A 16,129-nucleotide genomic window follows, 5' to 3' on the forward strand; every position below is an offset into this window, starting at 1 on the left:
TTAGAGAGCACAGACATATGAATATATGAAACAGGTTAAAATTGTAGGACAATTCTTAATTACTTTATAATGAAAGTACAATTTAAATGTAACTAACTTTCAATTAGCTTTATTAATATTACTGTGCAATGAGGTGGAAAATACAAATTTGCCGAGGATTTAAAAAGCATTTATAGTTTTGGGCTTTAAATTATGATTTTTTTTCCTCCGGAACTTTTGACTTTTTATCGAGCCTTGCTTGGGCTAGAGGTAAAATGAGGCTGTGGTTCTGAATCTATGGAGTCTATGACCTGAAGGATGCAGGTGATACGGAAAGAAATGGTAGAGGAAGGGAAAGAAGGTGGACCCTAACATTTCACCCAGGGAAACAGGCTATTGTCTTTAATGCAATGATTTCCAGAAGACATCTGAACTGTGAGCAACAGTGGATCATCATGTCCTTCTTGGCCACAGAGAGCAGAAGCCATGGTCCCATTTGCCTTCAAGATGCTGACCTGAGGGGTCACAGTGAGTTCTTTGACCATCTGGCCCTTCTCCATGATGGAACAGTCCTCAGAACTGAGCCCAAGAGTTTTCCCAAAATGAATCACCCCGTGAGCCAGGAAGAGAAGGTGAAACCATTTCCTGATACACTGATAAGGCTTAAGACAGTTTTCTTTGTTCTGAACAAAACCTACTACGCTTAACTGGATAGAGAGAAGAAATTCCAAGGGAACTACAAAGTTGATTCCATTAATCCTAAGAAGATACATGAAGCAAGGATCTTGAGTGTAACACCAATGTCTCAGTATGTTTTCACATGTATGAATTGGTTAGAGACTACACAGCAACCTGTGAAAAAAACTGCATGATCTTCATTTTTGTCCTAGAAGTACAGGCAGAGGCAGAGAGAGGTTAAATTGTCAGCCAGTGTCACACGCATGGTAACATGAAGAGGCTTGGATCCTTATCTTCTGTCTCCAAGTCCAAAAGTTGTTTTTGTTCAATATCAAAGCACTGTTTCTTTAAGTCATATATACATGTCAGCAGTTTAAGGTTGAAAAAGTCCTGTGTAAACAGAAATCCACTTGTTTGCAGGAGAAATCTTCATGCCTCAGATTTGGGTGCTTCTCCAGTGAACTGCTGCTTGCAGATTCCAGGTGCTGGCTAGAGGAAACTCGCTGTCCACTACTCGTGGGACAAAATCAATCTCAGAAGATGCAGAGGTTGAAATGTTAATTTTCTGCACAAAAATTCAGACCCACTTATAGGTCATATCAATACAGACACTATATAACACAGACACAATATGGCCAGCTTCTTCTGATCAGATTAACTGAGTATTTTAGAGTTTCCATGATAATGTGTACTCGTTCTGTTTGCATACTTTTAGAGAGACTTTATCTGGAATTGCTAATATTTGCCTTCTTTAGCTGAACATCTGCCTCAGAATACAGTAGACCTTCAATTAAAGAATATACTTTGTAATAATACAGAAGAGGCCAGAGGTCTACAATGTGGCATCCCGAGTTATTCTATAAGTCACAAGCACACTAATGGAGTATCTGAACGTGTGTTAAAAAAAATCCAGGACTGGACATCCACAGACCTGGGCTCTAGCCCATCTTCATACTTATTTGACCATAGATGATGATGACAAAGATGATGATGACAAAGACGATGATGACAGTGACAGTAATGACCAGTTAACCTTTTTTTGAGTGCTTATGAAGTTCCAAGGATTGTTCTGAGCTGTTTCCATCTACTAACCCATTGAATTTTAATGACATCTAAGCGAGGAAGGTACAACCATTCCCGCTAATGCCGAGGGAACTGAGGGATCCATTAACTGAGACCTCGCAGTTACTGGTGGACCTGGCATTAAAAAAAATAGCAGATTGTCTTCAGAATGTGTGTTCTTAAACACACTTCATGATTCTGTCAAGACAAATTGTAATCTTTCCAAATTTGAACACTTAAGGAGATAATGGATGTGCAAGTGCTTGGAAAAATTTTAACTGCTATATAAATATCAGTTATTATTATCTGATTATCTAATTGCATAGCCACATGGTCTGATAACAATAAAACTTTCAGTGGGATTTTTTTGGTCTTGAAAACCTTATTGCAGGAATGTCCCACACATCATTTAGGTTTTCTTTCAACAACCTGCAAGCTTTCATCTTACAAACAAGACATACAAGGCACAGTTCATTACAATGGCCTGCATGCAATAATACAACAACAACAACAACAACAACACCAAAATTAATGTCAGAGCAAATAGATGAGAAGCTAAAATCTTTTGGCACTTAGAGACAGTTCTCCGTTTCCTCAGCCTGAAATTCTTTTTTCCATCAACCTCAATACTCATTCTCAAACTTAAACTGCTGCTTAAATGTCACCTCCTAATATTTTCATAGAAAATATTAAGCAAGAATAAAGGAAACAGATGGTAGAATTTATGTACAAAAGGGTTATTGGAGATTACAAAATCAATAAGAAAAATTGTTGATTATTTCTAAAATTACTGAACTGATTTAAATAGGTTCAAAGCACTTTGATCAGATTTAACTCTGCAGAATAAAAATATTCTGTTTAAATTTCACTACTAATGATCTCATTTGTAGCAGCAGTTTCACCTTTATGGGTTCCGGAAGAACTTGCCCATTTACAAATTTACTTAGAGTAAGAGGTAGCTACTGGTGATAAAGTGGTTGTTTACTCCTGATCTTCATTAGTAACTTATAAAGCTCATTTGGAGGAGTTTCTCTGAGGAGGTCCCCTAAAAATAGTGGCTCAGAGCATCTGCCATTCCAAAAATCAACTGAGAGAAAAAGCCCAAGGGGCTTGCTATGCAAGAAAGATTCAGGGTTGATGTAGTTGTTCTACGGGCAGGTGTGTTTTTAAATTTCATTTCTAAGCCTCTGTCTCCAGAATATCTATTTCGTCTCATCAGTTGCTTTCAATGTGTAATGCTTTATGTGAAAATTAAAACGTTAATGGTCCCAGGAATATAGAAGTACCCATTTAGTTTTTAAACTGATTTAGACTTAACCAATGTCCTTGGCTTAATTAGTATGCTTTTCCAAGTTTGACTACTGTGGATGGATACATAGTGGATTGGTCAAGTGTTTGCACTACACAGTAAGTCACTCAAAGTCACTCAACTTCTTTTCTTTTTTTTTAAATTTTACTTTAAGTTCTAGGATACATGTGCAGAATGTGCAGGTTTGTTACACAGGTATACATGTGTCATGGTGGTTTGCTGCACCTATCAACCCATCATCTAGGTTTTAAGACCTGCATGCATTAGGTATTTGTCCTGGTGTTCTCCCTCCCCTTCCCTCCCATCCTCCAACGGGCCCCGGTGTGTGATGTTCCCCTCCCTGTGTCCATGTGTTCTCATTGTTCAATTCCCATTTATGAGTGAGAACATGTGGTGTTTGGTTTTCTGTTCCTGTGTTAGTTTGCTGAGAATGATGGTTTCCAGTTTCATCCATGTCCCTGCAAAGGACATGAACTCATTCTTTTTTATGGCTGCAAGGTCACTCAATATTCTTTACAATGGTGTAAAATGGAAGACATGAGCAAACTGACATTTGTCATAAAAATGACTCTCAAATGTATAACTTTAGTTTGGAATGTATACCCAAAGAATTTTATCATGAGTGAGATTGCACATGATATTGTAATCATAGAAGTGTACTTTTCCTCACTCACTCCAGTTCCCTTACAAAGTTTTGTCTTTAGATTATTTGCCATTAGAAATTAATGTAGCACAAGGAAAATAAAAACATTATATATTTCTTCATAAATAGTTTAAAGAGGATCTGATATATTTGTATTTCTCACTATCAATACTTGCGAAAATAAACAAAACATTAATACAAATCAGTTTTGAAGAAAATAAAATTTAAAAGTGAAACTCAGAAAACACTACGATTTGTGAATGGGAACATAGGAGTTTAAAGAACCAGTCTCTGATTTGTCACTCATCACACATTTCCCCCCGCCATGATCTGCATGGCTTGCTGGTGCATTTCTTTCAGGTCTCTCATTCAATGTCTTCTCACAATGGAGGATATCCTGGCCTTCAATCATTCTTTATTCTAGTGGTTCTCAAAACTCTTGGTCTCTTAACCTTCAAAATTATAGAGGACTCCAAAGAGCTTTATTTTATCTGGGTATATATGATGCTAGTCACTCAAAATGTTTCCAACAGAAGAATATGCAGCACACGTTCCCAGAGCTGTCAGGGACATGACGTTGTTACATGCCATGTAGTCTCTGGAAATCTTCAACAACATTTGTGTGAGAAAAGGAATGGGAAAGCAAGCATCTCTTAGTATTATTATGAAAACCTTTTGACTTTGAAAGTCCCCATCAGGGGCCACGAAGACCCCGGAATTCCCAAGTATATTTTGAGAAAAGGTGCTCTACTCTACTGCTGACCTGGCTTTGTCCTTCTGCAAAGCCATTATCTATCTGGCCCTCCGGTATTGAAAAGGTTGATTTTGGCCTTTTATGACTAGAATGTAAACGCCACAAGGACAGAGACCCTTTGTTCCCGCCATTAGTAAGTGGTTAATACATACATTTAACAAAGTAAGTGACTGGAACATCCACCTGTGCCTACAGTGATATAATAAAAACCCAATATATTAAGAGTTGGTTCCATCAGTTACTGTTTAAGTGCCTTATTGTTTGATCAGTATCAGTATTCTTTTTTTTAGACAGAGTCTGGCTCTATTGCTGGAGCTCAGTGAGGCAATCTTGGCTCACTGCAACCGCGGCTTTCCAGGTTCAAGCGATTCTCCTGCCTCAGCCTCCCAAGTAGCTGGGATTACAGGGGTGCCCCACCATGCCTGGCTAATTTTTTGTACAGATGGGGTTTCGCCATGTTGGTCAGGCTGGTCTCAAACTACTGACCTCAAGCGATCTGCCTGCCTTGGCCTCCTGAAGTGCTGGGATTGCAGGCATGAACCACTATGCCTGGCCAGTATTCATATTTTAACTTTTGGGGGAATCCCTCAATACATCTTCATAATGTGTTACCGGGACAGTCCTCTCCTTCCTCTGCCTCGCAGGGAAAAGTCTGCTTATTCTAAGGCTTTCTCACTGGGGCTGGCAGCTTCTTTGCTTTTTCTCATACCTATGGCAGCTCTGAAACTGTCCTCACTTTCAGCAGCTTTCATCTAATCTTCATGTTTGTGTTCTGGGAATCTACAATGCCTTGACAATTTCAAGACCAGGAAATTCCCACCAGGTTCTACACACATTGTGCTTGATCCCAGAAGATCCTGATAACTCAAGTGGGAATGATGTCTTTAATGAGAAATTTGCATTGTTTTCTCATATTAAGTGCATGGTTAAACAGCTCTTCTTACTTGATGCCTTTGCCTATTCCTTAAATTCTTAGGTTTGCCTCTGAGCTGGCAACCTTGTTAGAGAAGGTATAACATGCTTCTGAAACATCTACATGGTAGAAGGAAATCTAAGTGAAATCTAAGGAAAAGAAATTAGGCCGGAAGCAGTAGCTTATGCTTGCAATTCCAGCTACTCGGGAGGCTGAGGCAGGAGAATCATTTGAACCCAGGAGACAAAGGTTGCAGTGAGATGAGATTGCACCATTGCACTCCAGCCTGGCAACAGAGCAGGACTCCGTTAAAAAAAAAAAAAAAAAATTAAACACCAGCTGAGAAACAGGTAGAAACACTTTCTGGATGGGAGGATAATTATAGCTTCCTGAAGGATTTTATTATTTCCTGTGGGCCACCTATGTGTTTTCCCTCAGCTTTTGCCCTCACCTTCCATTTTTGCTACTGCTAACCTCCCATTAATTTCTTACACCCAAGGTAGGGGGGAAAGTGAGTGTAAGTGAATTTCAAAAGGAATGGTAGCATCAGCCAACTTTAGACCTGGACACCATGACGAACCTCTGGAAAGAACAGTCTTGTTTGTATTTTAAAAACTTGGACCTCCCAGCACTTTGGGAGGCCAAGGCGGGCAGATCACTGGAGGTCAGGAGTTCAACAACAGCCTGACCAACATGGTGAAACCCCGTCTCTACTAAAAATACAAAAATTAGCCAGGCACAGTGGCAAGAACCTGTAACCCCAGCTACTTGGGAGGCTGAGGCAGGAGAATCGCTTGAACCTAGGAGGCAGAGGTTACAGTGAGCCGAGATTGTGCCACTGCACTCCAGCCTGGGCAACAAAAGCAAAAGTCCACCTCATAAATAAATAAACAAACAAATAAATAAATAAATAAACAAAACTGGGCCAAAGAGCATATTATAAAGTGATTTCACAGGGAATGAACAATTAGGATAGCTCAACTGACTTAGACACACTTTCAGGATGTAGGGTCTCCAAGGCCAGGTGACAGTCCTTGGGCACATCTGGGGTGAGGAAGGTTTTCTATCCTGTTGGGTCTATCGGACGACCTGGTTTCCACTATAATAGAAAGCAAAACAAAGAAAACAGCCCTTTTTCCCTGACCATGACTTTTATTTTTTGAGCTAATTTGATTAATGGATTTATCATTTTGATTACTATAATTTTCATGAAAACTTTACTCTCCTAAGACCTCTTCTGCATCTTTTGGTGTCATGCTTACCAGGAATTATGAAAACATTCACTTCACAAGGATGCCTCCCACCTTTATTATTGTTATTGCATGAGAACATATGGAATTAGGTTTTATAGCCTTTAAATAACCTGATCTCTCAAACATCTCTTGTAAATTAAGTATATTCACAATAATTAAAATAAAATAAGACTGTAAGTGAACAGTGAATAATATATTTGCCTTAAACTATATATGATTATTCTATTTTAATTCCACCTGCTTTGAATGGTAACATATATGATTGATTCCTGAGTTTTAAAAATATATTCAGATTTGAAAACTTAGAATAATATGTACTTTTTAACCATAACACTCAGAATATATTAGCTCTGAAGATTTTCTTCCTACTGAATAATGGAATTTTCTAAAATATGACAGAATTTCAATTCATTGATATGCTATAGAAAAAATAATTACTATTGCAAAATACAATATTTAAACAAATTAACAATCTGTGGTTAAACATACGAGTTATTTTTTTCCAGGTTATCCTTTCTATTTCTTGTTTTGACTGACAACATTTTTGTGAATTACTGGCTAAGATATAATCACCTTATATCTGAGTTTGTATCTAAAAGGATGCATAGATTAAAGAAAGTACTTTGTCGTAGGCAGTTCAAGTCACATTATTCATTATGTAGAACGCTAACGGCCCCAAGCTTCTGTTGGTAAATTATTTTTTGTTGTTTTGATTTGTTCCACTGAAGCGACAGCAGTCTCTGAAGCAATTCTCCTAGTGACTCAGTGACACATATTTGTTAAAATTGAAATTACACAGTCAGTAGTCACAAAAAAGAGGCAGGGTGGCAAAGGTTGTGCACATGGTTTACCAAGTGTTTCAGATAGCACTGTTAAAAATACACAAAGTGTTGGAAAACACTGGTAACTGTATGACCCAATAAAATCAGCATAGCAGAGCAGTTACTGCTTGTCTTGAGGTCAAGAAGATGCGTACTGTGACTCAAATTTTATTTTAATCAGACCTTTGAAAGACAAATAGCAAAAAGCTTTAAATAAAACAAATTAAGAACTATGCGCTCATGGGGTGAGACTGCTTTCCATTTTAGAACTTCTCCAGACTGAGTTTAGACAGTATTTAGCCTTGTTTTAGTCCCTTTTGAGTGAGGATTAAGAGACTGGTTCTCAAGGGCAGGGTGCCAGGTCCAATTTAGCATTAGCTGGTTCATAGCTAATGAATCCATTGATTGAATAATCACTGACTGGCAGAATCTGATGGGCTTTTCCTAATTAGATGAAATCTGTCATGTGCCACTGCATATCTGTTTGCTATGTTTCTATATGGGAGAGGTAAATATGGTATACGGTTGTTCCACTATCGAGGAGGATGCTGTGCTGCTAGTGCTGTACACTCACTCTCTGCTAGTCCTCCGCACAGACAAGGATGTCTTGCAGTTTGGCTGCTGGTTGGGTTTGGCCAATGGGAGGCAGGAGAAGGAGATCGGGGGCGGGAGGAAAAAGAGATTATGACATTGATTCCCCCCTTGCTGCCAGACTCTGCTGGGGCTAGTTCCTTGATTTCCCTTAGGGTCTAAGGGTGGTAAGGGCGTCTGTTTTCCACTGCCTGAATACTGCAACATGCACTGTTTGTTCCCTTCATCTTGCCCACCTCTTCATAAATAGTCCCTTAATTAAATTCTGTTCAGTTAAACTCTTTTGAATAGAATCTATATCTCATCTGGAACCTAACTAATATATATACACTGAGCAATTTAGATTTTTATTTTATGATCCTCTGAACACTTAAAATTAGCAATATTGATCTCCAAAATGATAGTTATCTATCCAATATGTTAAAATTATTTTCCTAAATTTTACTCAGTTACTTCAGTTTCAAGGTGACTCTGAAGATGTTAAGGGCAAATGGTTCTTAAGAATAATAATATTCTTATGTGACTGTGGTTCAGAATCCTTCCACGTACAACTTTTGAATGGTACTTTTATCACCTGTTTCTTTTTTATTTCTTTTCCTTTCTTCAAAGCAGGATGAAGGAGCTTTCAAAAGAAATAATCAACTAAAATCCTAGGAGTCTTCAATAAGATAATTCAGTACATGAAAACATAAAGTGACTAATCTTTCTGAAAAATAAATATTTGTTGATTACCAAATATATTTGGAAAGACCATATTGGAGCATTTAACTTCCCTATTATAAACCATTTGTAGGTAATTTTTGAATACATTTTGCAGGCAAACTAAAGTGAAAGCTAAAAAATTTTCTTTCCATTTTCCTTGTGGGTAACAGAGTTTCTCAACTAAGAAAGCTCAGTACTATTATTTGACTTACGGAAAAATAAATCATCTATTTATCCCCTCTATTTATCTCTTCTGGCATTTATTTATCTTTGACTATTTTACTTTATATTACTTTATCTCTGCCTTACTTTTATCATGTCCATCTTACTAGTTTCCTGCTATTTATTTAGCTCTTTTAAGATTTTCCCCAAATAAGTACAACATTCCTTGTTTTCTATTTTTAGTAATGAAGTTAAGATATCTTCTGAATGTGTTTTTTCCCCCTATACTTCTGTTTGTACTAAAAAATGTTCCTGTTTTATTTGCTTGGTAAATGCTATGCAATTTTCTTTAATATTTCCATTTGATTCAGTAAATATCCAGAAGTATGTTTCTTAGTTTTAATATTAGTACATTTTGCTTACAATTTTATTATTTACTTTTAGTGTTGGTAGATTTTTTTTTTTTTTTTTTTTTTTGAGATGGAGTCTCGCTCTGTCGCCCAGGCTGGAGTGCAGTGGTGCGATCTCGGCTCACTGCAAGCTCCGCCTCCCGGGTTCACGCCATTCTCCTGCCTCAGCCTCCCGAGTAGCTGGGACTACAGGCGCCCGCCACCACGCCCGGCTAATTTTTTGTATTTTTTAGTAGAGACGGGGTTTCACCGTGTTAGCCAGGATGGTCTCCATCTCCTGACCTCGTGATCCGCCCGCCTCGGCCTCCCAATGTGCTGGGATTACAGGCGTGAGCCACCGCGCCCGGCCTAGTGTTGGTAGATTTTTATCCAAGAATATGGCCCTCCATACTTCTTAACTTACGCAATTGCCTTTATCTTCTAGTAGCTGGTCAATTTTTATAAATTTTCCTTGGACATATGTAACAAACATATACTCTCATGCAATAAATAACACCTCTAAAAGTTATTTAATACATGGCTATCTTAATTTGTTATTTCAACATTTTGTGGCTTTCCCTTCTAGCATTCTGTCTGATTCATGAGACATGCATTCAAATGTTCACAATATTTTTCATTAATTTCTTTTACTTTTAGTAACATTTGTTTTAATATTCACATGCTATGCTGCTTGGTGCACACATGTTCATTAGATTTGAATATGAGCTTAACACATCTTTATAAGTTAAGACAGCTCACTATATAACTCCCATCTTTGGCCCTGCTAAGTGATTCTGTATTAAATTCCAATTTATCTCACATTATTCTTCCAATCCCACTCTTTGCGTTGATTATATTTGCAGGCACTACTTTGACTATTCCTTTAATTTCAACACTTATTTCATTAAATGTTATGAATAACTCATAACTACTTTATCTTTGTTTACTGCAAATTTGAACTTTTATTCTTTTCAGAGGAGAATTTCGAATGCTTACATGCAGCATTCGATTGATATACCTATATTATCCCTTCTATTTTAATTTCTTTACTTTTTATTTAACTGATTCATTACTTTATTTTCTGTACTTTCCATTTATTAAATGTTACTCCTTCTCCTAAACTCATAATCAAATATATTATTATATAAAAAAATGAGATTTCTACTATCATCTCCCCCTTCCCCAACAAGGCAAACTATTCTGTTGCTGCTTTTCTTAATCGCTAATAAGATGAGTGCATGTGTTTCAAATATTAATTAAATGTGTTCTAACTAGAGCTGTCCCTACAAGAGAAATATATTTAATGACTATGAGTAAAAGAGGTAATAATTATACATTTTTCAATACAAAATACAGAGAACAAGGATAATACCAACCAATCTTTCTTTACGAATTGTATTGAGAGGATGCATACGGGTATAAATAAATCTGTGTATACACAACAATGTTATCCTAAGACTAATGGTATTACAAAGATTATAGAAAAAAATGAGCTAATCTGTGAAATAAATGGTTTTCAAGATCAGTTTGCTATCTCATCCTTATATCTTCCTTTTGCACGACAAAGTTTAGTGGGTATTGGAGGAAATTTTATTTTTTAAATTAAGGAATAAAATGCTTCACTGGTTTTTGATGTATTACCAGGATAATACCTATTTTAATGATGAAATTTTTAGCCTTTTGTGGAATTTTATTAAAATAAGTAAAAAGAATTTTATGATTTATTTAAAGGAGGTTCATTTCAACTCCTAAGCCACAACCATTCTGGTTGAAAAATATGTCATTAAGTGGAGAGAAAGTGATCTTTAAATGTTCTATGGAATTAATATAGCAATGCAAGATGGTTAAACACAGAAATGTAAGAATTTATTGCATAATACCTTAGCATAGTACTAAATAGATAATACTAAGAGCACACCAATTTTTTTCCTATTTTGTCATATAATTGCTGCTTTTTATGATTTCTACCAACAGTGATCTGTATGAATAAAGCATTGATATGATAGGTAATTTTTTTTTTTTTTTTTTAGACAGGGTCTCCTTCTGTTGCCCAGGATGGAGTGCAGTGGCACAATCTCGGCTCACTGCAACCTCTGCCCCCTGGGTTCAAGTGATTCTCCTGCCTCAGCCTCTTGAATAGCTGGGACTACAGGCACATGCCACCATGCCTGGCTAGCTTTTTTGTAGTTTTAGTAGAGACCGGGTGTCACCATATTGGCCAGGCTGGTCTCAAACTCTTGACCTCGTGATCTGCCCACCTCAGTCTCCCAAAGCGCTGGGATTACGGGCGTCAGCCACCACACCCGGCCAGCACTGATAGTTAATTTTAAGGCAGACATTCTGTTGACTACAAAGTATATGATGAGTTCACAAAATGCAGTAGTCTAGATATTGAAAAGGATATCAGAGAACAGTGAGAATCACCAGTATGTCAGTAATTAGTGTGAAAACTAGATGCCAACTACTGACTTAAAAGAGTTTATACTCTAATGTGAATTGAGGTGGGATAATGTGGGAAGGGAATAGACGGGACGGAGTGAAATGGATAAAACAAGTATAAAAATATCCTGAAATCCTCATTTGATATGGCTCATAACAGTAATGATATTAGAAATAATGACATAATACTCCTATATTTCAACTATCTTCAAGCATAACTGCCACGTGACTTACTTTCACCTGTAGAATAATCCTGTGGGTCAAGTATTCCTGATTCCTGTAGTGACCTAATACAGGAGTCCACCAGCTCGAGACCTGTTGTAAGCTCATCTTCGATATCTTTTTGACCATCTGAAATAAAATATTTTAAAGTGATGAACAAATACATGGTATATTATTCTTAAATATGTAGGTTATCATTTAATCATGGAAAATATCCTAGTCAAATATATTACTCTATGAAGTTTTCATTAGTTATTCCATTTTAATTTTTGGTCAACCAACATTAAAGCCAAGGTCAGCAATTTCATGTACCCTTGAGGGGCATAGTTACTATGGAATTGAAAGATTTAACTCTCAATAAATTGTGAGCTATCACAACAACTTCATCTAATTTTACTATTGGGATGTTTTCCTATTACTTTTCTAAGTCTCATTCTAAAGTTCATAAGAAAAGTCATCAGTAGAGATATGTGCAGAAGTGTAAGTGTTCATCAATAAGATAGACATTACCTTGTGACTGCCACTGAAACTGCTCTTCTGCTGAACTGTAAAAAAAGAGAATACAGAGATATAATGCATTGATTAGAAAAGAAAAATAAAATCCTAAAATCTAAGACACGAAGGCACATTAGGGTAGTAACAGTGGCTCTGTGGCATTTCCTTTCACTTCTTACTGTGAAAAGGGATTCCACTTTGATACAATTTTAATTTTAATCCATTTGCTGTATATCCCTTTTGATTCACAAATATTAGCATGTTTTAAGTGGACATTGTTCAGCAATTTTCAGAAGAGCTCATTTTTTACAAAGCCCCACCTGTTAGACTCATTCTTTACAATAGCTTCTATATACAGGCAGTTTTACTCAATTTTAGTTATTTTAGAATAGGATCATGTAGACTTTGTAAGGTAGCCTAATAAGGAAATAACTATCCTTTTTTTATTAGAGAGATGAAATACATCTTTGCCTCCATTTAGCCATATCATATTAAAATTTCCCTTTAGTTGATTATTAAGAGTTTAAGTAATTTAAAAATTATAACACTTTACCACCAACTAAATATGCATTTCCAAAAGTCTCAATAATACATCTTAAAAAATGACCCAGATGGAAAGGGTTGTCCATATACATATGCCAAAGATACTGTATAGTGTGGCTCTGTATAGAGTGGCTCTGTATAGGTAACAGATTTATTTTGAGCGATTTATTAAATGCAAAATATATAGTTTCTAAATATGAGCAATTCTTCCATTGTGTATGCAAACACTTCTGACATGCCCCTTTTTTATATGTAAATAATTGGTGAGAAATCTACATGCTAATTCCTGAAAGACGTCATTTTGAGAATGATTTTGTACACTTATTTCACGATATTTTACTCTGTTCAAGCAGCTTCTATGAATAGTTCATTAGTTTCATAACAGCAGGTGGATTGCAGACCTTTAGTCTGTACCTTAGAGGTGGGTTCTGAATACATTTACGGAGTAAAAGGGAATTCTGGGTATAAATCAATGTTCAGAAAGGCCGTGACTGGTGTAAATGAAAACAAGAGTAGTCCAGTAAGAGACATGTGACTGTTACAGGGTATCTTGCCCCTGAGTCAATCCATATTAGGAAACTGGACAATGGTTTTATAATAATGAGAGCTGTAGACAATATTCATACACGAAATGATAACGTTTCAAATTCAGTCCAATGCAACCCTTTCTTGCACAAAAAGATGTGACATTATATAATAGTAACATATAACTACAAAGTTTAGCTCTTAAAATAGAAATGTAATCCTAAAATCATTTTTAAAATGATTTTAAAAATTATAAAAACCTTTTAAAAATTAACAGGTTCACTTAGTAAGTGGAATTTAATATAAAATAGTCCCATCTTATTATTCAAGAATCACCAATCCAAAAATCAGAACCATAGTTATCCTGGGTATGTTAATCCTCTAAGAAGTCTATGGATCGTTACTTCCCAAGAATGTGAATATCAAAATACTAGTGTTTAAAGATCAATCCCATTGGTCATTTGCAGATGCTAGACTAGAACTCAGGCATATGGGTTCTGAGTAATGCCGATTGCTTACTTGTGTCAGAATCACCTGTAACACTTAAGTATATGTATTTTGGGTCCCTACTAGAGACCTACAAGATGAAAAAGTCTACAGATTAGACTGGGAGCTTGCATTGCATAACAAGCTTCCATGATGATCCTTGAGTGCTTCTAACTTTGAAAAACACTAGATACTATTTTCATTAATCATCCATTATTAATTTAGGGCTCCCCACAACTTCCTTCTTCTATATTTTAAGGCTGGACAAATTCTCAAGGTGGTATAATATTTGAAGTGTTTACATGCCATGGATTTATACACAGATAGAAAACACTTCCATATTGATAGTGGGTTGAATGGAGGGCCCTCCTCTCTCAAAAGATATGTCCTCATCAAAACCGTAAGACCTGTGAATGGTAACATATTTGGGAAAAGTGTTTTTGCAGGTGTAATTAAGTTAATAATCTTCAGATGAGGTCATTCTGGGTCATCCAGGTGGGCCCTAAATCCAATGACACATGTGCTTATAAGAGATAGAAGAGAAACAAAATGGAGAAGGGCAGAAGGGCAGGCCATGTGAAAATGGAGGCAGAGACTGGAGTGGTGCAGGCACAAGTCAAGGAATGCCTGAAGTCATCAGAACCTGAAAGAGGTAGGGAAGGAAACTCCCCTGGAGTCTCTGTAGGGAACACAGCCCTGCTGACACCTTGATTTTGAACTTTTGGTCTCCAAAACCATGACAGAATAAATTTCTATTGTTTTAAGTCACCCGGTTGTGGTAATTTTTATGACAGCGCCAGGAAACAGATACAACGAAAAGGTTCTCGTGTTATGTCCTCCAGGATTTGCTACTATCTCTATACTACTACATTCCTTCACCAGTACAGCTATTTACTAAGTGCTTCCTGTATACCAAGGCCCAGTTAATTCACAACATTCACAAATCTCTTCTTTATAGATGGGGAATAACGGATTTAGTAATGTTGAAAAACTTGGCCAAACAGCTCCTAAGGATCCCAGCAGGGATTTAAACTGATGTGTGATCTCCTAAACTCAAAATTCTTTTTTTTAAATCTTTATTTCCGGGATCCATGCGAAGGTTTGTTACATAGGTAAACTCATGTCATGGGGATTTGTTGTACAGATTATTTCATCACCCAGGAATTAAGCCCAGAACCCAATAGTTATCTTTTCTGCTTCTCCACCTCCTCCCACCCTCCACTCTCAAATAGACCCCAGTGTCTGTTGTTTCCTTCTTTGTGTTCATAAGTTCTCATCATTTAGCTCCCACTTGTAAGTGAGAACATGCAGTCTTTGGTTATCTGTCACTGCATTAGTTTGCTAAGGATAATGGCCTCCAGCTCCATCCATGTTCCTGCAAAGGACATGACCTCATTCTTATTCATGGCTGCATAGTATTCCACGGTGTATATGTACCACATCTTTAATCAACCTATCATTGATGGACATTTAGGTTGACACCATGTCTTTGCTATTGTAAATTGTGCTGCAATGAACAGTTGCGTGCATGTGTCTTTATGGTAGAATAATTCATATTCCTCTGTAATGGAATCGTTGGGTTGAATGGTGGTTCTGCTTTTAGCTCTTTGAGGAATCATCATACTGCTTTCTACAATGGTTGCGCAAATTCATATTCCCACCAACAGTGTGTAAGTGTTCACTTTTCTCCTCAACCTCTTCAGCATCTATTATTTTTTGACTTTTTAATAACAGCCATTCTTCCAAAATCAAAAGTCATGGAGGGGCTAGGCATGGTGACTCATGCCTCTAACCCTGGCTCATGCTTATAATCCCAGCTATTTGGGAGGCTGAACCAGGGGGATGATTTGAGGCCAGGAGTTCCAGACTAGCCTGGACAACATAGCAAGACCTCATCTCTACAAAATCTTTTTAAAAATTAGCAAGGTTTGTTGGTGCCTGCCTCTATTTCTAGCTAATTGGGAGGTCAACATGGGAAGATTCTTTGAGTCCAGGAGTTTGAGGCTGCAGTGAGCTGAGATTGTGCCACTGTCCCTCATGCACCCCAGCCTAGGCAACAGAGTAAGACCCCTGCCTCTAAAAAATTAAAAAATAATTTTAAAAAATTTGTGCAAGGAAACATGCTTAGGCTACCACCCATTTTAAGTGATATGAGTGAGGGTG

The 16,129-nt window shown here is 37.0% G+C and overlaps 1 protein-coding gene across 7 annotated transcripts in view; it reads right to left on the reverse strand.

Moving 5' to 3' along the window:
• The window catches only part of CTNND2 (catenin delta 2), a 931,369-nt gene that overhangs the window by 431,038 nt on the left and 484,202 nt on the right, over nucleotides 1–16,129 (reverse strand). For all 7 annotated transcript variants that reach the window (XM_032135942.2, XM_032135940.2, XM_032135941.2 and 4 more), the window contains 2 exons: nucleotides 12,428–12,462; nucleotides 11,930–12,046 (listed from right to left, as the gene is read on the reverse strand). In XM_032135942.2, the coding sequence (XP_031991833.1) occupies nucleotides 11,930–12,046; nucleotides 12,428–12,462 (152 nt within the window). The remainder of the gene's footprint in view (nucleotides 1–11,929; nucleotides 12,047–12,427; nucleotides 12,463–16,129) is intronic.

Source organism: Hylobates moloch, unplaced genomic scaffold, assembly GCF_009828535.3.
Source record: "Hylobates moloch isolate HMO894 unplaced genomic scaffold, HMol_V3 SCAFFOLD_17, whole genome shotgun sequence".
In the NCBI taxonomy this organism is placed as follows: domain Eukaryota; kingdom Metazoa; phylum Chordata; class Mammalia; order Primates; family Hylobatidae; genus Hylobates; species Hylobates moloch.